General features: G+C 39.0%; 1 protein-coding gene across 4 annotated transcripts in view; it reads left to right on the forward strand.

Moving 5' to 3' along the window:
• The window catches only part of USP9X (ubiquitin specific peptidase 9 X-linked), a 202,218-nt gene that overhangs the window by 52,382 nt on the left and 127,171 nt on the right, over positions 1 to 22,665 (forward strand). For all 4 annotated transcript variants that reach the window (XM_039522093.1, XM_039522099.1, XM_039522109.1 and 1 more), the window contains exons 7-13: positions 5,185 to 5,300; positions 5,578 to 5,829; positions 5,905 to 6,043; positions 7,989 to 8,141; positions 11,982 to 12,086; positions 15,041 to 15,247; positions 20,542 to 20,678. In XM_039522093.1, coding sequence (XP_039378027.1) covers positions 5,185 to 5,300; positions 5,578 to 5,829; positions 5,905 to 6,043; positions 7,989 to 8,141; positions 11,982 to 12,086; positions 15,041 to 15,247; positions 20,542 to 20,678 — 1,109 coding nt within the window. The remainder of the gene's footprint in view (positions 1 to 5,184; positions 5,301 to 5,577; positions 5,830 to 5,904; positions 6,044 to 7,988; positions 8,142 to 11,981; positions 12,087 to 15,040; positions 15,248 to 20,541; positions 20,679 to 22,665) is intronic.

Below are 22,665 nucleotides of genomic sequence, written 5' to 3' on the forward strand. Positions count from 1 at the left end.
CTACAGCATTGGCTAGCAAGATGCTACATATGCCAATATAGGCAACATGTTTATGAATTTGGCACTACCTAGGATGTGTCCCTAACCCTCATATGGTGGACTGCACATCACAATGTCCTCAAAGGAGTTGCGTTCAACAACCCAGCTCTGTCTTTCATAGCCACCTCTGACTCTCTCAGTCTGGAGTGTGGAACTGATTGAAAGAATTTAAGACTCAGTCACTGGAGTTTATGGGAGAAAAAGCTCCACATAATTATATTTAGGAATTCAGAGCCCAACATGTTGCTCCTTTCTCCCTCATCTGCTTCGCAGAATAGTTCAAATAGTTACTGATAATAGTACAGTGATATTCACATGAAGTAGCAGCGGGAGCACATTCCAGCTAGCTGTGCAAAGAGGCCAAAATTCTCTGAGTGGTGTATCATACACCAGATTTATCTTGTTGCTGTCCACCTTACAGACAAGGACAATATACTGTCAGATCAACTCAGCAGAGACTTGCACAATTAGTATAAGTTGGTCACTCAGGAACATCATATCGTTGTGTGGAACTATCCAGAGAAAGTCTTATTTACGACAAAATACAACTCCAAATATCCAATATTTGGTTTTTCTCCAGAGCAGGAGCAGACAACCAGTCTATCTCAAACATTTCTTCTAAACTAGAGTGGAGAATGCATTGTAGTTCTTCTCTCCCTATCTCTCTTTTTCCAAATTCATTTAATTCTGACAGTTCTCAGGGGAAATTAAAGAAGAAAAACCAAGATTTTTGATTGTCCCATCCTGTGGAAGACAATAGTAGTTCTCAGACATACTTACTCCTGGGGGAATTTTGCACCAAAAAATTAAAAATTATGCACACAGTATTTTAAAATTCTGCAAAATTCTGCACATTTTGTCAAAATAACACAATATAATCACTCTGGTTTCAATTATTTCAGTAATTTTATTTAAACTACAATACACTGGGTAGAGAATGGGAGTAGAGAGCAAACCCCCTTGCCTAATAGTAATGTAACTAGGTTTCACCCTTTATTTCGAGTTTAGTCAACAAATATATTCAGTCATATGCTGAGTGTTACAAAATAGGCAAGTGAGGGCAGGTGAATCAAACACACAATTTATATTGGCATCTCCAGAAAGGTCAGCAGCAAACAGTTCATGGCAGGGCTTTGGAGCTGTGCTCCGGCTCCACTCCAGCTCCAGGCAAAAACCTGCAGCTCCACTGCTCCGGAGCTGCTCCGCGCTCCAGCTCTGGGCTCCGCTCCAAAGCTCTGGTTCATGGAGTACATTTTGAGAGGAAATTTTTTCAGTCCAAAAATGTAGACCAGTCCTAATCACTAAAGCTCCAGAAGCATTTATAAGGCCATACTGTCTTTTATACCACTCTGACAATGTAAAGGAGCCGTAAAACTTTTACACCTGTTTTATACTCTTGGGGGAATTCACAAAGAGAATGGAAATAATTCACTAAGCAGAGAGGCTGCTACATTCTGCTCTGTGTGAGGGGACAGAGCCTGCCCCACACCTACCTCCTCAGAAACACCCCTAAGCCCTGCCCCTCCATCCCAAGTGTTCCGCAATAGCGAGTGAGAGGGACAGTCTGTCTCTCTCTCTCTCACACGTGGACCCCCTTTCTGGTGGTGATTTACGTCTCTACTGGTTGCTCCGGGCGCCCAAACCAACCTGCCTGTGCTGCCAGGGAGAGGCACTTGACCACTCTTGCAAAGAAATCTGCAGGGGACGTGAATTCCCCCAGGAGTATATACTACAACTATCACAGGACAATTTACTGTTTCTTCCTGCAATTCCAGAATTACTGGCCCAGCAGAGAGGTCAGATTTGTCATCTGGATCCATGCCATCTCTGCTTGACAGAATGGGCCATATGACCGACAGAAAAAAAAACTGAAAAATGGAACATGAAATGGAGATAGCAGCACATTCATATAGGCTTAAAATCATAAACAATTAACTATTGTTAGGGGAAAACTGAATATCATGACGATAGACATCACTGAAAAACCCCTCAGATATACAAAGCAGAAATTTTAAATGAAAAAGGAAATACATGCAGTAAGTTGTTGGCTGGAAAACCTGAGGATTAGAAACCTCAGGGCTTTCCCCCCACCATTTGAAAATGATCAGCAACAGCTAGTTACTCTTAATGAAATATGTACTGCTTTTGATGCTTAGTAGAATAACTTCAGACCCTCCACAGTCTGAAGTTATTTCAAAATATCTGGAAGTAGTAAGTTTGCCACAGATCTATCAGATTCATAAGCAAACTTTGGATGCAGAAATTATATAGGAGGTGGTCATTGAGGCAATCGCCAGCAAGAAAAGTGGTAAACTTCATGATCTTATGGCTATCCATCTTAATTTTACAAGGTATACAAGGAGGTTTTAGGAGGTCCTTCAAGGGCTATGTTTCTATACTGTTTTTTTAGGGAAAGATCTTCTTAAGGCTTGTCTACATGGTGCCGCAGTGCGTGTTGTGGACGTGTGATTTCTAAAACACACCATGTACACTAGCTGGCCCGTGCAGTCCTTGCTGGTGTGCATGATTTACACAGGCCAGTTAGTGCTCGACTTTGGTGCACTTTAGAATTCTCACCCCATAGTGTGCATTGCTGCACTGTGTATATGAGCCCTCCATCTATAAAGGACACCACTGTTGTGGGTTCTTTCTAAGATTGGAAAAGATTGTACCACATGTAGTTATCGAGTCATGATACAAAAATCTTAACAAAAATACTATCTCCATGTTTCCTATCCAAACTGTTAGTTTACATACAGCTAGATCAAACTGGATTCATTAAGGGTAGGCAAGTGTTAGATAATGCTCATACAATACTTGAGGTTAGACTAGATGATCAGAAAGGGCCTCTTCTTGCCTTGGAATCTATTGAATCTATAAATCATTCATAGTGCCAGATCTTAAAACAATAATTTTATTTAATCGCTTGACTCAGAAGGTGTTTGATAGGTTGGAGTGGAATATTTTATTTAAAAGTTTTGTTACCCATTGGCCCTTATTTCCTTAAGTGGATTACTGGTCTTATTTCCATGCTAAAAGCAACTATGGGAATTAATAGGGTTAAGTTTTCTCTGATAGTTTATATAGTGGAACTCAACAGGAGTGTCTGCGGTATCCTTTACTTTTTGCACTGGCCATGGAGCATTTTGCACAGAAGACAGCGGATAACTGATTTGTTACAGGAGTAAAACTGGAAGATGCCACAAAGTAGCGCATGGGACACTATTATTTTTAAATTAAACCAAACACTTTCTTAACATTATAAGAAATTCATCTTTTGGGAAAGTTTCTGGCTTAAACTATGCTGCTAGCTGTATATTTGCCAGATTCAAAGAAGTCATTCCCTCAGAGAAGTATTGAGTGTAAATGAACACCACATTGTATAAGGTATCTGGGAATTCAAATTTCAACATAGAACATCTGTATGATTTAAGTATCAAACTGTTACTTCATCAAACTGAAAATGATTTGAAATGCTGGGAGAACCGTGCAAATTCTTGGCCAGGGAAAATAACCATGGTCTAATGAACATTTTGCCTAGTTTACTGTCCCCGCCCTCCAACCACCACCAAACAGACACAAATTTTCCTATAGTCATCCCAGATAGAAATAACAGGTATAGAGAGGATGATGGTATGATGTATACCACTGATTAACCAGAGTGGGCTAGCTGTTTCAAGCAATATGTGATTTTTCTCAAGCCAGCCAACTCAGATTGATTTTTTTGGCTTGGTGAAACTCTCATCTAGCTAAAAGCTGAATCACCATTGAAGCAGAAAATAGCGATAATGTGAAGATTTATAGATTACTTGGCTTATTATTTACTTCCTTCATAAATGTGTACCTATCTGTAGAGAACTACCCTTTAAGTTTAGGGTAGAATTAGAGATATAATAAGGGTTTTTTGGTTTTGCTTTTTAATTTGCCAGTGGCACACATTGCAAATAATAGACTTTAACTCAAATAATGAACTTGAGTTTCAAAGACTTGAAAGAGTCTTGGAATATATTTGTTTAGCCAGTTTACTAATAAGACATTTCTGTCATTTTTAGAAATCAAAACAAACTTTAATTGATCTGCTCTTCCAGTAACTTCCAAGTTAAGCATAATGTTTCTCATATTTTCAGAGAGACGTGTTTATTATATAGGAAGCTAATTTGAGTAGAACCAGTGGCTTCAGGATGAACAGGAAACAAACATTCCTCTGCCCCCCCCCCCCCCAATTTATGTCAGGTTTTGGTGATCGCACAAGGTGATCAGAAAAAGACTTGGAATATGATACATTTGAACTTTCATATGATCTGATGAGGGGGGGAAAAAAAGGTTTGGTAGGCAAATGACCCTGGAAGAAAATGGGCTTCCATGTGGAAAGAGGCAGTTTTGATTTGCAGTGCACAATAAGAGAAAATGAATTTGATACTGTTTCAATGGTACCTTATACCAACAAGGTAAAAATAGATTGGGTAGGAATAGATGTTGGGGGTGGGGGGAGTGATTTTATGCATGTACATGTCCAAGTATTAAATAATATTGGGAATGTATGTTATCATATATTATAATTTTTGGACATTTATTATCAAATGATTAATTGATTATCCTTCTGGGGCTGCTTAGTGCAAATAGTCTCACTCATGGAAATAATAATGGCAAAATTCTTGCCATATTGAAGTCAGTGGGTTTTTTTTAAGTGGGGCAGATTTCACCTAATGAAAAAGCAAGATGAAAGATTCACTTGTTAGTCAGTATCTGCTAAATTAATTTGACCAAAATTAGAACAGAAATGCATTGCTTACCATTAATTTACTACTCAGTACATGGATACACAAACAAATTATATTTGACAAAGTTCTTTGAATAATTAAAAGGTACAATGTCTGCGCTTTGGTTTATTAATGAATAAAGACAGAACCATCTTTCTGCTTAAAAAATAAACACAACAATCCAGAAACAGCACGTCCTGGATTGTGTAGGATCATATGTAACTTGTTACCCTTACAAATAGAAAAACATGATTATATTTGTTGCATAATGAGTCTCTAAACAAAAGTGATGTTTATTTTGTAATGGCTAATATTGTATTTCTGGCACTTTTATAATGGTATCAGTTTTTAAAAATGAGGAAGTAACTAATTTATTGTGTTGCAGGGTTGGTTAGTAGATCTCATCAACAAGTTTGGCACATTAAATGGGTTTCAGATCCTGCATGATCGTTTTATGAGTGGCTCAGCATTGAATGTTCAGATAATTGCAGCTCTCATCAAGTAAGTTCCTTAGAAAGCAGAGTCATTTTGGGATATGTTCATTGAAAATAAATGCAAATATTGAGCTAAGGATTTCAAGTATCCATTTATTTTCTCTCTTCTGAAAAGGGGTACTATGGTCTGCTATCAAGTATTGTTTACTTAAATGTCTGGAATCTGAATTACTTTTCATTATTTTGTTCACTTGTAAAAAAATTTCCTGAACAAAATATTCTAATATCTTAATAAAAGTAGACAAGTATTCACTATACATCTGATGTTTTCTATTGTTTTTTAGACCATTTGGACAATGCTATGAGTTTCTAACGCTACATACAGTGAAGAAATACTTCCTTCCAATTATAGAAATGGTTCCACAGTTTTTAGAAAACTTAACTGATGATGAACTGAAAAAAGAAGCAAAGAATGAAGCCAAAAATGATGCTCTGTCAATGATAATCAAATCTCTAAAGAACTTAGCTTCAAGAGTCCCAGGACAAGAAGAAACTGTAAAAAACTTAGAAATATTTAGGTTAAAAATGATACTTAGGTAAGGCACTCTTTCTGTTGGAATGGTAATTTTTTTTTTTTTTTTTGCATTTCTTACACTTAATATCTCTTACAGATTATTGCAAATTTCCTCTTTCAATGGTAAAATGAATGCACTAAATGAAGTTAACAAGGTGATATCTAGTGTGTCATATTATACCCATCGGCATGGTAATCCTGAAGAGGAAGAGTGGCTTACAGCAGAGAGAATGGCAGTAAGTTTTTGTTCTTCTTACCTGAATTATGTTAAAAGACCTTTTTTCTTGAAATGTAATAGTAATTCTTCAGAGGTAAAGTAATGTGTACATATTGTGAATCCTCATTATCTGGTTTTATCCAAAGTCATGAAAACTAACTCTTTATAATTACTCGCAGTAATTACTAGTATGTCATAAGGGTTTTTATGGCTTTTCTGTTGACATTACTATATTTGTATCAGGATTGCTATTAAAATGTATTCAGGGATTTATAAGAGCTGCAAAAAATTATTTTCAAAGTGGATCTTGTGTACCAAGCTATAGCACAATTTTAAAAATTATTTTTTTAAATTGAATGTAAAAATAGATGTGTACGGAAGTTGACACTTTTGTACCACTATAATTAATATAACATTAATTTATACAAAATTTCATGAGTAATTTCTGAGAGAAATGTTGATAATTTAAAAAGAATTATTCAGATTCAATTTTGAAAGTGATTGCTCTACATGCGGGTCTTCAGTTTGCGTCCTAACTGAAAAACTTTTCGTAGAATAGTTTTGTGGTAACAGACTTTTTTATAAATTTACCTAAAGATACATTTTTACAGGTAGAACAGCTCATTCTGATTTTATGTGTAAATAGATTCATAATCATTTTTAAATTTAATATACAGTCCATACATTCAGATGCTTTGAGTGCTGGTTTGTCCTTGAGTATAGATTTGAGGAATCTCTGAAATAGAACCTTTATCAAGTTCCAACATGCTGCATTTTAAGATGTTATTGCTTCAGCTGTTTGCTTTAGCGAGAGAGAGAGATTAAAAAATTCACATGCTCTCTGGGTTTAGTGACTTTTTTTCCCTGCTGTGAAATTCATAATCTGTAGGATGAATGCTATGGGGCAGGATTATGTAGCATTTGCGCTATATGTACTATACGAATGAATAAGGGCTCTTGACATAACTGTGGAATTAGGTGTCTCAAGCAGGTTTGACTCTTGTTAGAAATACTCAGTTTTTTGACAGAAATAATGTATTTTATACTGGAAAATATAAAGTACAGATAATTGAAAAACATTATTTGTCCAAGTCTTATTGACTCTTCTAGTTATATAATCGAGTATAGCAACTCTGAAGGGATGGTCACCTTCACTCATTCCTTTTTGGTTCTGGCACTCAGCAGACATTCTGCTGATGCCTTGGTCTGAATGAAAGAGCTGGACTACATTGTGTTCCTTGTACTATATCAGTGTTACCTTTGAAATCATCTTAATTTTTATCTCCACTTCTTAAATCTTGCTTGAACTCTTTTCTCTAGTTCAAGTAGAAGTTGAGGCATTTAAAGAGGTGAAGCTGATTAAGGAGTTCCTTTTTCAGAATATAGCTTATTCCCTCATGCTTTCCAGTGTTTTATCATCCTCTTGTTATGTAATATGCTATGCTACAAGTGTACTAATTGAGTTACAGAAATGTTAGACCGGAGTCACTGAAATGACTCTAAGCTACCGAAAAAAAGTGTATCCCTGGAAGAAGTAGGATACACTCAGTCTTCTCCCTGTCCCCTTACACTGGAAGTTGTATGAGAATTTTTATGTTCAGAGTTCAGTTTCACTTTGCTTGAAAAACATTTGTAGTGAAGTGTCCTTTTCCACTGAAGCTACAAAGCATGGGAATTATTGCTGATATTGCCTTCGAAAGACAACTGCAGGAAAAAAAAATCGTATGTATTACAATGCGTAGGATATCAGAATTGTATAAAGTACTGACTTGCTCTGATTTGGGGGAAGAGAGGTGATATTGCATTCTAGGACTTGAAAGTGAAGTATAAATATTCTTTCCTTTTGGTGTGTTAGTCTTACCTTTATAAGAGACAGAATGATTTCTGTTATATTTTCTGGTTAACTATAATCTACTTTTTGAAAAAACTTCAATATTTTGAAATTGTCTTTTAATTAAAATTAGGAATGGATCCAGCAGAATAATATTTTATCGATTGTATTACGAGATAGTCTTCATCAGCCTCAGTATGTAGAAAAATTAGAGAAGATACTTCGTTTTGTCATCAAAGAAAAAGCCCTCACTTTACAAGATCTTGACAACATTTGGGCAGCTCAGGTAAGGAATTAAACTACTGCCTTGAGCAGGATTGATCTTACTTTATAGCACCTCCTGACAATTTTAAGTCAAATTTCATGCCATTTGTTATGTGGAATAAATGTTATCAAATAAGGAAGAAGGGTAATGGATTTCGTGTAGAAGGGAATCTGCTTTGAGTTTGTGTTGCTGGTGGTGTGCATTGGTATATACAAAAAGAAATGGAGGAGGAAATCTTGAAAGCTAAATTTAGACTGCTAGCTGGACTCAAGTCCAGGATCTCAGGCTGCCTTTTCAAATGTGCTAAAAGTTCAATGGACAGGACTAACTATGCAGGAAGTAATAAATTCTAAAGGCACAGATGAAAAAATGGTACAGAGGAAGAATTAATATTTATTAAGCGGCTTGTGATTCTAGATTCTCTAGCTCACCAGTGGAAAAGATGAGGCAATTAAAGATAATGGTGAAGTAGTGTAAACCATTTAAAATGACTATTTTGGCCTAGTTTGACTGTAAAGGACAAGGGAAATTTCTTTTAGGGACAGTGCTTTAATTTCCATTGAGAACACAGTACCATTTCCCATGAAGTTTCTAAGGCCTCATCGACACTGAAAAGTTAAGTTGACCCAGCTATGTTGCTCAGGGGTGTGAAAAATCCACACCACTGAGCAGTGTGGTTAGGCTGGCATAGCCCCCTGTGTAAACAGCACTAGCTCAAAGGAAAAATTCCTGGGGGAGGTGGATTACCCACGCGGATGGGAGAACCTCTCACTGGCATCGGTAATGTCTACAATGAAGTGCTATGATGGTGCAGTTTCAGCACTGCATTTGTGCCGCTGTAGCGTTTAAAGTGTAGACAAGCCCTAAGAAGAGCAAATGAAGTGCAATAAATCTGAGAGCCAAATGAGTATTCTGAAGCTTCTGAAGGAAATAAAGGGTGAAACCGTGAATTCCAAACACCCGGTATAGCCATAAAAGTAGTGACTGTTCTTGAAAGCCTGTAGTGTCACTAGTGTGCTCATCTTTAGTCTTTTTTTTTTTTTTTTTTAAGAAATAAAGGAAGATTCCAACAGTTACACTGAGTCCTCACCTCGGTTCCAAGGAAACCGATTGAGTGTCTCGTTACAGCACTAGAATAAAAATACAGTGATAAGATCAAACCAGCACATGTTGTGGGGAACAGGGGAAATCATGCTGCTTTAACCTGTTAGGAGATCTAAAATATTTAGCTTTTAGTATAACATTTTCAAGTATCTCATGCATTCCTGCAGACAAACCTAGTTCATGTAGGTTTGGGGAGTAATACTGAAAGCAAATACTAGTGCTCAGTGGCAACAGATTGAGTTTCAGGGAAGTGTCATGAGGGGAGGGAATTGATGTTGGGACTCAATCTTATTTTCCTTAATTAATGATCTAGATGTGGGAATAAACAGCATATTACCTGGAGCAGTGGTTCTCAAACTTTTGTACTGGCAATCCCTTTCACACAGCAAGCCTCTGAGTGTGACCCCTCCCCTTATAAATTAAAAACATTTTTGTATATATTTAACACCATACTAAATGCTGGAGGCAAAGCAGGGTTTAGGTTAGAGGCTGACAGCTTGCGACCCCCCTCCCCCCCCAAGTAATAACCTCGCAACCCCCTGGGGGGGTCCCGACCCCCAGTTTGAGAACCCCTTACCTAGAGGGTCACAGGGTTCATTGAGGTCTCCTTCCATTCCTTGATTCCCTCTCGCCCTCTTCTATTTCAGGGGCTCCCTGCACCACCACCCTCTCCCTCATGCAAAGCGCCCTGTTGCCCTTCCTTCCCCTCCTTCTACTATGAGCCTGCCGATATCTCCTTTCTGCCACATGCCATGGGCTGTGTGCCCACATTCTTCTTCCCCATGCTAGGAGCACTCTGTGGGCCCCCATGCTCCCTCCTCCCCCATTCTTTCTTTCTTATTTTTTTTTTGGTCTGGAGATAAGTCATTCATGGTGTCAATGTTTTAAACTGTATTGGGAGGATGGATGTGTGGGGGTAGGGGTGGTAGGGTTGAAAGTGTTAATGACTACCATCAACTGGTTCTTTGATCCATAGGCAGAGAAATGTTGTCCAGTTCATTTGTGTAAGGGCTCGCAAGCTTCCCCACTGAAAATTCACAGATACTAAGTTGAGAGATGTTGCAAACACCATTGGGGACAGAGTAATCCCCTCTTCTGTGTTTGTGGTGTTTATACTGTCCTTTGTGCTGTGACCTTGTGTTCATAGCTGTCCATAATGTGAAAAGCGCACACATAAATAGTAACAAAAAGAATGAATGAGTCCAGAAATGGGCTGAAAATAACAAATTGAGATTGACTTGGAAAATAATCATAAACAGATTCAGTGGGAGGAAAGAAGCTAAAGATCAGAAATGCCAAAAATAGGCTTTGGCATGATAGTGGATAAATTAGATATGAGTAGGAAAAAAGGCCAATGACACTTCGGACTGGTGATGATCACCTCTCTCTCCGTATGATGTTGGTTTAATGGCGATTAGAAGTTAGCATTTAAATGCATGTCACATTAATACTAGAAAGACAACCAGTTGGAGGGACTTCTTTGAAGTCCAGAGAAGAAACTGGAGGAATTGATTTAAAAAAAAAGAGATTTAAATTGGTCAGCAGGGGGACACTAATTTCTAAAAAGATTGGAATTATTTACATTTAAATTTTTTAATTCCAAGAGTGAAAAGTATGTTTAGATTTACTGAATCAGGAAAATTAAAATTACTGAACATTTGAAATATTCAGCAGTATGACTGCCACAGTCATTCTCTTTTTTTAAATCTGGACCATAATATGAAAGTAAAAGTCACTGCATAAAATTTAGAACAAATACGAAGTAGTAACACTGCGCACCATATAATTTAAAGATATTGAATTGAGGACTGCAAGGGGTGAAGTGAAATACTGATGCAGAGTTTGCAAAGTAATGAATTTCATTACTATTAATGCATTCATTTTTAATACTGAATGAGATTGACAGTATTTCTAAATTTTGTTTTCTAAGCTTTACAATTTACAATAATGGGTTAGTCCTGCAACTTTACATATTGATTATTTGAAATGTCTATTTAAAAAAATGCCATCTCAAATCATACTATTGGTTCATCTAGTCAGGAATCCTCATGTTTGATAGGCACAAAACCCAAATAAGGCATCTGTGTTAGCATTAAACCAGAAAAAAATTACTTTCTACCCCAAATCAAAATGTCAACAATTACCGGTTAAGCATCTCTCTTCTCTCCCCCCCCCCCCCCTCAATTTTAAAAAGTCTTTGTATGACACCTTACCTTACCATGGCTGTTTTCTGATGTTGCACAGCTGATCAATGGGTAGGTTCACCTTTACAGTGCTGTCAGCCAATTTTTAAGGAAGGCCTTCAATTAGCCATTAAATATTCTCCCCTACCATCTCAGGAAGAGTTCAAGACACAGTATAGAAATACTGTATTTAAAATCCATTTAGACACAGAACAAAGCATCATGATGAAACATGCATTGATGTGCGGGACAGCTTGTTTGTTAGAAATATTTTAATTTTAGTTCTTTGTAGAAATCGCTATCTTCTACATAATTGTGAAAAACCTTGAAATTTTTGACCTACCGGTTATTTTAAAACCCAGTCCCTCCATTAAGTATTTCACCTGATTTTTTTTAACTTAAACTAACAAAATAGAACCAGACAATCAGATGTCCTCAGTGTAAGATATCTAGTCACAGTGGGTAATTCTTCCTACCCATTTCAGGTAATCATCTGACTAATTTGAAGCATTATATCTTACTATCTTTATCTTCATATAGGTAGTTACAAATGTTAATTTTGTTTCTGTGACAGGCAGGAAAACATGAAGCCATTGTTAAGAATGTACATGATCTCCTTGCAAAGTTGGCTTGGGATTTCTCTCCTGAACAACTTGATCACCTGTTTGATTGCTTTAAGGTAACACTGCATTTTTTCAGTTGTTCTATTACTGTAAATACTGAATACAGGTAATTTGCCTTTAATGTACTGTATGTAATAGGTTAGTATTTTGATTATGCATAATCTGCTAAAAGTATTTTTATATATTCGAATTACCATAGTAGGACTCTTTAAATTGTCTATCATACTCTTTAGATAATTTTGTGCAGTCTCCACAGACGGGGCATTTCCCGTTGCATGTAGGGATTGACATGGTTCTAACTTTTGTATACTGCTGTACTGTTTAGAGCACACTATGGGATATTTTCAGAGTATTTCTTCTGAAATAAAACACATATTTAGACTATGGTGTAGTCTACACTAGAAAATTAGGCTGGTTTAACTACATTGGTCAGAAGTGTGGGGAAAAAAGCATACCCCCAGGTACATTGTTAAGCCCACCTAAGTCCCCATGTGGACAGCATTAGGTCAACAGAAGAATTCGGTTGATCTAGCTACCGCCTCTTGGAGGCGGATTACCTAGGCCGACAGGAGAACCTTTCCTGTTGGCGTAGGTGGTGTCTACGTTGAAGCTCTGCAGCAGTGCAGCTGAGCAGCTGTAGCATTTTAAGTGTAGACATACCCTACTTGTTTTATTGATAACCTGCTTATCTGGTTTTTTTTCAGCTAATGCACCTTCATTGCAACTTCAAGCTCAATACATTCAGTTTTATTCCTTGAGCACTATCATTTCATTCAGAAAGTAAATTTAAAAGTACAGCTATTTATAATTCCTTTTTTATAGTCCAGGGTCTTGTCTTCATTTGGGGGGGAAAAAGGTGTGTTCTTAACTCAACTTAGTTAATTCGTGGTAATATCCTAGTGAAGATAAGGCAAGTTGTAGTTCTTCTTTGAGTGCTTGCTCATGTCCATTCCATATTAGCTATGGGTGCTCTCCACATGTACCGGCGCTGGAAGTTTTTCCCTTAGCAGTTTCTGTAGGGACCTGCTCTGGAGTGGTACCTGCATGGTGCAGTATAAGGAGCTCCGCCGGCTCCCCACACCCTCAGTTTCTTCTTGCTGCCAGTGACGGTGCTGAAACATCTGCAGGGCGGCCCAGAGGATTCAGGGGACCTGGGGCAAAGCAATTTCGGGGGCCCCTTCCATAAAAAGAAGTTGTAATACTATAGAATACTATATTCTCGTGGGGGCCTGAGGCAAATTGCCCCATTTGCCCTCCCCCCCCGGGCAGCCCTGAACATCTGCTGCTTCGGCTAGTGTTTCATTTTTCTGTTCTTGTGAATGTTGAAACCCTGTAATATAGTTGTGTATATAGTTAGCAGTTTTTTAGTTGCACTTAGTAGTAGTTCTCAACTCTCTCAGTCCCAAATGGGACTCGGACGGGGGATGCCCCGGTCCCCAGGCTTTAAGCCCTGCGATCCCTGCAAATGGCTTATGCCCGTCAGCGATCCACATATCAGCTGCCTAAGGTGCTTAGGCAAAGGTCACATAAGTGACAAGTGCTGTATCTGCAAGTCCTTTAAAGCTAGGACGAAGGAGCATGATATCCATCTGAGAGCGCACCTAATAGAGTTGGCATTCACTCTGGCACCAGAGCAGTGGTCCGACTCTGTACCGAGCACCGTGGCCTCCATGCGCAGTGCTCTGCCAGCGCCATCCACAAGCCAGCCACTGGTCCCTCTCCATGGCTCAGGTCAAGAAGTCAAAGACGACTGGGAGGAGAAGATCTCCTACTTCCCGGAGAGTAGTACTGACACGCAAAGCTCTTTGAGTGGCTCGAGATCCTGATGCTCCCGGTGCAGCCCACACCAGCTGCCACGGTACCCTGGTTTCGGGGAAAACCCACGATGGGACCTATGCGTGCGTCCCCGCCTCAGCGGTACCGATCCCCATCGAGAGACACGTCCTGCCAGCATTCGCCCGCCCAAAGCCGCCATGCCTCAGGGTTAGAGAGGAAGGCTCAGTGGAGCCCTCTTTGGTACCCACACCAGGGGCACCGATTGAGGGACTCGCAGGTAAATTGGTGCAGACTCTCTGAGGCACACGACACCTGGCAAGAACTCTGGGTCCAGCCCCGATGGTCTCCAAGGGGCTGGGACCCATCGGACACCAGAAACCACCGATCACTGGGCTGTCATCGCCTGTCTCCAAGAAGGAGGTCGCCCTAATCAGGACAATCCTCCCGGCAACTGGCCCGTAGTAGCTCCCGGTCCTGTTCGATGTCCCAATGTAGGTTGAGTAGCGTGAGGCGTGGATCACCGGGTATTCGATGCAGATCTGCCGAACGCCATTGGTCCCCGAGAGTCTGACCAAGACAGCCTTGCTGCAGAGGGAGGCAGATAGGGAGTGCTACTCTGCCCCCAGCCCTTCTCTGGCCACAGCCCCACACTCAGCCCCAGCTCTGCCCTCGGCCCCATACTTGCCCTCAGTGGCACCAGCCTTGGCCCCTTTACCCCTGTCTGCAATGGGCCCCAAGCCTTGGTCCATCTCCCGGCCCCGTCTCCCCTAGAGGAGGGGGCAGGCATGATGTGAAAAGGGGGGCCCACTGCAGTAGAGGGATGCTCATTGCTATCACACCTGACCATTAAAAGACTCCTCTGGGGTATAGTAAATCTTTTCCCACAACACCAACTCTCTACCCCCATATGAAACCTAAACCTGGTATTGAAAGGACTGAATATGCACCCCTTCGAACCGCTGGCTACTTATTCACTTCTATATCTCTCAGTGAAAATGGCCTTCCTTGAACCCCAAAATTTCTTTTAATTCTCAAAATAACTTTATTGTACAACAGTTAACACTGAAATTTGTGCTCTTAATATGTCTCTTCTTTTATGATTGACAGTTTATTAAAAATAAACGAGGAGGTTGTTTTCACAGTATTCTTTTGTAAGTGGATATGTCATAATGTATAAGACCAAACTTAAATATCTGGTGGTTTTTCATTTTGAATGAAATTCTTTGTTTACCAGGCAAGCTGGACAAATGCAAGCAAAAAACAACGGGAAAAATTACTTGAGTTAATCCGTCGTCTTGCTGAAGATGATAAAGATGGTGTGATGGCACACAAAGTATTGAATCTTCTGTGGAATTTGGCACATAGTGATGATGTACCTGTTGATATCATGGACCAGGCTCTTAGTGCCCACATTAAAATTTTAGATTACAGCTGTTCACAGGTAAGAAATTGATTGGGGTTTTTTATTAGGACATAAGAACTACCATTCTGAGTCAGACCATGTTCTGTTTTGCCCAGTATCCTGTCTCTGACAATGGCCTGTACTGGAGCTTGAGGTGGGGTGTACAGAACAGGGTAGTTGTGAAGTGATCCACCTGGTCTTCCACTACACCTTCTGGTAGCCAAAGGTTTAGGGTCACCCGGAGTACAGAATTGTGTCCCTGACTGTCTTGGCTAATAGCCACTTGATGGACCTATTCTCCATGAACTTGTCCAGTTTTTTTTCAACCCAGTTATAATTTTGGTCATTACAACATCCTATGGCAATGAGTTCTACAGGTTATTTGTATACTGTGTGGAAAAAGTAGTTCCTCTTGTTTGTATTAAACCCTTTGCCTGTTAATTTCATCCAGTGACCTCTGTTTTTTCTGTTGTGGGAAAACGTAAATGACACTTCTCTATTCATTTTTCTGCGCCATTCATAATTTTATAGACTCCTATCATATTCCCTGCCTTAGTTGTCTCTTTTCTAAGCTGAACAGCCTTATTATTTTTAGTCTCACCTTGTGTGGAAGCCATTTCATATCCTTAATCATTTTAGTTGCTCTTCTCTGAACTGTTTTGAGTTCTACTATATTCTTTGAGATGGGGCGACCAGAATTGCACACTGTATTCAAGGGGTGGGTGCACCATGGATTTATATAGTGGAATTATATTTTCTATTCCTAATAGTTCCTAACATTGTTAGCCTTTTTGACCATTGCTGCTCATTGAGTTTAAGTTACCACAATGACTCTAAGATCTTTCTTGAGTGCTAATGGCAAATTTAGAATCCATCATTGTATATGTATAGTTGGGATTATTTTTTCCAATATATACTATTTTGTACTTGGCAGATGAAATTCAATATTGCCATTTTGTTGCTCTGTCACACAGGTTTGTAAGATCCCTTTGTAACTCTGCAGTCTGCTTTGGAATTAATTATCTTGAATAATTTTATGTTGTCTGCAGACTTTGCCACTTCACTGTTCATCCCCCTTTCCAGATCATTAATGAATATGGTGAACTACCTAGGTCCCAGTACAGATTCTTGGGGGACCTTGCTGTTCTCCCCTCTATTGTGAAAACTAGCCATTTATTCCTACCCTTTGTTTCCTATATTTTAAACAGTTACTGATCCGTGAGAGGAACTTGCCTCTTAACCCAGGGCTACTTAGTTTCCGTAAGAGCTTTTGGTGAGGCACCTTGTCAAAGGCTTTATGAAAATCCTAATACAATGTATCGAATGGATCACTGTTATCCATATACTTGTTGACTCCATCAAAGAATTCTAATTGATTGGTGAGGCATGACTTTCTCAACAAAATTTTGTTTATCAATGTGTCTGATTATTCTGTTCCTTGCTGTAGTGTCTACCAATTTGACTAGTACTGAAGTTAGGCTTATTGACCTTTAATTAGCAGGATCACCTCTGGAGCTTTTTTTTTAAAAAATTACATTAGCTACTTGCAGTTGTCTGTTACAGAGGCTGGTTTCAGCAATTACATACTATAGTTCATAGTTCTGGAATTTCATATTTGAGTTCTTTTAGAACTCTTGGTTGGGCGAATACCATCTGATCGTGGTCACTTGATAAATTTAACAGTATTATTTTGTTCTAAAACCTCTTTTACTGACACATCATTATGGGACAGTACTTCCGATATGTTGTCCAGAAAGAATAGCTCTGAAGTGAGTATCTCCCCCACATCCTGTGCAGTGAAGACCAGTGCAGAGTTCATTTAGTTTCTCTGCCATGGCTCTGTCTTCCTTGAGTGCTCTTTTAACACCTTTGATGTCTAGTGGCCCCACTGCTTGTCTGACAGGCTTCCTGCTTCTGTTGTACAGTAAAATCTCAGAGTTACGACCCAGTCAACCACACACCTCATTTGGAACTGGAAGTATGCAATCAACAGCACCAGAGATGCACAAAAAAAAACAAATACAGAACAGTGGTGTATTAAATGTAAACTACTAAAAAATAAAGGGAAAGTTTAAAAAAAAAATTGACAAGATAGGGAAACTGTTTCTGTGCTTGTTTCATATAAATTAAGATGGTTAAAAGCAGCATTTTTCTCTGCATAATAAAGTTTCAAAACTGTATTAAATCAATGTTCAGTTGCAAACTTGAAAAAACAACCATAATGTTTTTGTTCAGAATTACAAACAACCTCCATTCCCAAGGTGTTCATAATAGTTTCACTGTTTGTGTCTTCAGCAAGCTGCTTCTTGTATTCGTTCTTGGCTTGCCGTCTTATACTTCTACATATTTCTTGCCAGAGTTTGAGCCTTTCTACTTTCCTCATTAAGATTGGACGTCCAAATTTTAAAGAATGCCATTTTGCTTCTGATGATTTCCATTACATTGCTAATTAGCCATGGTGGCATTCTTTTGGTCCTCCTGCTGCAGTGTGTCTCAAACTGGGGTTGCTGCTTGTGTAGGGAAAGCCCCTGGCGGGTCCGGCCGATCGTGACTCCCACTGGCTGCGGTTCGCCGCTGCAGGCCAATGGGAGCTGCTGGAAGCAGCGTGGGCCGAGGGACTTACTGGCCTCCACTTCCCGCAGCCCCCGTTGGCCTGCAGCAGCAAACCGCAGCCAGTGGGAGCTGCGATTGGCTGAACCTGTGGATGAGGCAGGTAACCAAACTGGCCCGGCCCGCCAGGGGCTTTCCCTACACAAGTAGCAACCCCAGTTTGACAGTCGCTGGCCTACTGTCTTTTTGACTTGGGTATACATTTAATCTGAACCTCTCTTATCGTGCTTTTAAGTAGTCTCCATGATGCTTGGAGGCATTGTACTCTTGTAACTGTTCTTTTAAATGTCAATCGTCCTCATTCTTATGTAGTTCACCTTTTTAAAGTTAAATGTTATGGTGGTGGGTTTTTTTTTTGATGGTCCCCCTCTCTCCCCTACTAGGATGATAAATTTAATTACATTATGGTCACCATTACCAAGTGGTTCAGCATCTCTTGGACCAGATCCTGTGAACCGCTTAAGACTAAATCAGGAATTGCCCCTCTCCTTGTGAGTTCCAAGATAGCTGCTTCAAGAAGCAGTCATTAATGGTGTCTAGAAATTCTCTCTCTGCATAATGCCTTGCAGTGACGTTCACCCAGTTAATATGAGGATAGTTGTAGTCATCCATTACTGTTGCGTTCTCTGTTTTTGTGGCCTGTCTAACCTCCAATAGCGTTTTACAGTTACTGTCACCATTCTGGTCAAACGGTTGGTAGTATATTCCTACTGCTACACTTTATTATTCAAAGATGGAATGTCTATCCATAGAAATTCTGTGGTACAGTTTGATTTATGTAAGATTTTCACCTTATTTAACTCTGCTTTTTTAACATATAAGTGCCATTAATATTGTAAAATTATCCATTTATATTGTCTTTTCATTAAAACTAGGAGGACATGGTGTGATAGCACAAAATGCTGTCATGCACAAGATCAGTGTCCTGGTACATCCTCAAAGCACTCTTCAAGCAGATTGTAGTGTGACATTTTTTGAAGGTGACATGTTTTGGGGTTTAATAAGACGGTGTTGGTTGTATTGATTTGTCTCTACCTCATTGCAACAGATGGTGTCCAGAGGCATGGTGTAATGGCATGGGGGTCACCCACACCTACCCCCTGAAATCAGGCATGGTGCCACAATTTTGCTTCAACTGGGGTATAAACAAGTCCAAGTATGCCTTTTGTTATTAAAGGGTATTAAAAAGCAACCTCTTCAGAGTCTCTCATTTATTTAATAGAAAAAGGACAATATGAATACATAAATGAAACTCATCTGCTCCACTGGAAACTCTACTCCTCTGGGGTAATCAGTCTTAAGTGCTCTGTAGCTAGACACAATCAGGCTGAATACCCTGCCTGGAGCTTAGGCCTCTGCCAGGTGTTCAGTCGGTTACTACTTTTTCCCCAACAGTGAGTCACTCTTTGTTGAGCAAGTCCCTAGTAGCTCTCTGGGAAGGTCCATGCCCAGTTCATTCTCCGGGGCTGCTCAGGTCCCTTGCCTGGGAACAGTTTCTGTCTAGGTCTTTTTCCTCTTTGAGCCTCTGCTCACCAGGGAGGCATCACTGGAAGTAGCTTCCTAACCAGCTGTCTTGAGGATTGTCTCTCCTCTGAGCTTTGTGTTCTGGGGCTCTTGACTGAGCTCTCATAAGCCTTTATTAGGCCCACGTGTTCCTTAACTAATTAACTGCTTCACAGCCATCTGGGTTGGTTCATTCTTTTTAATGGAGCCTGTCACAAGTAGGCTGAGGGCCTGACCTCCTCAGAGCTCAGTTACCCTATGACACATGGTAACATGAGGGCTGTCACTTTGGGAGTAAGAGGTGTTCCCCCAACTGAATTGGGGCGGGGGGAAGGCATTTCCCCTGATCAATTTTAAATTTGTTCCCTTAGTTTCATGGCTAATCCTTGACTCTTTATTGGAAGATACAGGAGATAAATGGGAAGCACCTAATTGACAATTTATTCTTAATGTTTTCTAAACTAAATAGTCAATTTTAAAATCAAGTTTTTTACATGCCGCTATAATTTCATTGCCTTTCTCTGGGTCTTCTGTATTGCTATATCATTTGTGAGATGAGTTAGTCAGAATTGAATATAATCCGTTTAAAGGGGTAATATTAATTTGACACATTTTCAGTACTATTTTCTATCCTTTTCTTAATATTACTTGTACCAAAGTATGTCATACTGTATAGTGAGTATTTGGAAGTCGCTAATCCTTCCATGTGCAATGGCACTTAAGAATATTATTAGCACAGTCTTTAGTTTCTTCTCTTTTTCAGGAAAAGATACTGAAACACTTGTTCTTTGGCCTAATGAGGCCAAGCTTCTAAGCATGATTACCAAAATCAGCACCAGTTCAGATGCATTATTAGCATCTGGTAGTTATTCCAGTGTAGTCAAATCCTGCCACTAGTTTGATTGAGGGCAGACTCCAGGCAGGTTTGTGGAGATGCAAAGGGGAAAGGACAAATTTTAAAGTTCATGCAACTAATATGTAGAATGAACAAATTGCAAATTATGGATCTTTTACACCATTGAAGTCTTCTACTGATGCCATCAGCCACTTGAGCTTCCCTCTTGTGATTCTGAAACTCCAGAGCTCAATAAAATTATTCTGATAGTTCAGTTACTTGTTCTATATTTATGCATGTACATGGATGGAAAAATAAAAATGGATAAAGCAGCTTTAATTTGGATTTTTGATGTATCCTAAACTGTGAAAACTTGCTTTTTAAGGATCGGGATACTCAGAAGATCCAGTGGATAGATCGTTTTATAGAAGAGCTTCGCACAAATGACAAATGGGTCATTCCTGCACTGAAACAAATTAGAGAAATTTGTAGTTTGTTTGGTGAAGCACCACAGAACTTGAGGTAAGGAAGTAATGTGAATGGGGTAGAATTGTGGACAACGTTATAGTTTTTTATAAAACAGGATAGGTAATACATTTTATATTAAGTTGAAGCTTGGTTTTTTTGCTGTTAAAATGCATGTTAATGTGTGTATGTATGTGCCTGTATAAATCCTTTAAAAATTATTGGATTTAAGCATTCGGGGGCAAGAATAAATCATTGTTGACTACTTCGTTACTTCAGGTGTATATAGACTGTTAAACTGAGATGTTAAAATCTCTTAATTTCTCTCTCATTTAATATGGATTGAAAGAAGGATGGTGTTATGGTTAAGTCGCAGGAAATTTCTACCTGTGACATGGGCTTCCTGTGTAACCTTGAACAAGTCAGTTCATATCTCTGAGTTTTCATTCTTTAGCTGTTAAATGGGGATGATAATACTTCCCTTTCTCATGGTGGTAATGAAAGTATAAATTCATAGTTTTTTACCTTTCTGAGGATAGAGACCATATAATTACCTAATTTAGAAACACACAGCTCAATTACTTTAGGGATTTTTGTTGATGCAAAATGACGTATTTGGGGGAATTCTTGACTTCTTAATAAGTTGTCTAAGAAAAGCAAATTGGAGATGACCCAGAAATGTCCATTAGTTAAAATTCTCTAGTTGTAACAAATTGGTTCTTTGCTTTGCTTTTTTCTATTTTATCGTGCTTTTCTGGAATAAAAGAAAGTGAAAGTTTAGCCAAAATTGTTTTTATATATTAACTGTTTATCTGTTGAAATTAACAAGCTTAGTTTCAGTTACTACATGTCCCCTCATTACAAAAATCTGACCTCTCAAACTGAAAATTTCAATACTTGTGCTGAAGCTTCTGCAAACTCCAAAGTTTGTGCTTGTGTATTCATGTTCCACTGTTCTTTTGTTTGTTTTACCTGAATAGTTCTGTGAGCAGGCAGAGTATTCAGTGTTTCAGTACCCTGTCTGCTTACAGGAAGGGATAAGATGAAAAAATTGAGGGATGATGTACATATTTGCAACAGATGACAGCATTACTTTTTTTTGTTGCTGGGTTGTCATTTTATGGAATTGTGGTAATATTGCATTCCTGGTTTTGGAAAGTTACTCTTATCCTTCTGCATTGGGTAATGTTTTACAACTTTATATGACAATTTAAACCTTAAAACTACCAATTTACATAATGTTTTACACATGTCCTAGCGTGATTTTTTTTTTTTTTTTGGAAGGTCAAAAAGATGTCAGGTCTGTTGAGATTTTTTTTCCATGCCTTGAAGATTTCAGTAAAATTTCATGTGGAATCATGTCCAGTCAGGGAATACAACCAGTCTAGTTTGTTGGCATACTGTTTTAATTAAATGCTTTCTGTCTCATACTCAATTCTTAAAGTGAAGTTCACTACTCCAGTTCCTTAGTTTTGAAATGTTTAAGAAGCTTCTTTTAAAATTAAATTTAAATGCAGGGCCCCCAGACTGGTGGTCAGGACCTGGGCAGTGTGAGTGCCACTGAAAATCAGCTCGTGTGCCACCTTCGGCACGCGTGCCATAGGTTGCCTACCCCTGATGTAGAGGAAGGTTTATTAGTCAGAATTAATTTATGAAACGTTTGTCTTTTGAGAAGTGACTATCTGCTAATCTTCACAAACTGTTAAGGAACTTTTTTAGCCCAGTACCAGTGCTGTTCAGTTAACTGGTTTCCCAATAAAAAGCATTTTGAAATAGTGAGGGCTTTTTCAATTCTTTAGGTCTTCTAGGTTCTGATAACTCTTGACATTGAAGCTATTGGAAGTTTGTAATCCATGAATTTGTATTGACTAAAATGTTTGACTACACTCGTGGTTCAGTCTTAAAAATATTCAAGAGACCAAATAACTGAACTTAGCCACATTTACTGTCTAAAGACAAAGCAGTACAGATATAGAGAGATATCTTAGATATAGATATATAAAATATCCTTTTGCGAAGCAATTCTGATCTCACGGCATGTTCA

The sequence above is a fragment of the Mauremys reevesii genome, linkage group 1 (genome assembly GCF_016161935.1).
Source record: "Mauremys reevesii isolate NIE-2019 linkage group 1, ASM1616193v1, whole genome shotgun sequence".
Classification (NCBI taxonomy): Eukaryota; Metazoa; Chordata; order Testudines; family Geoemydidae; genus Mauremys; species Mauremys reevesii.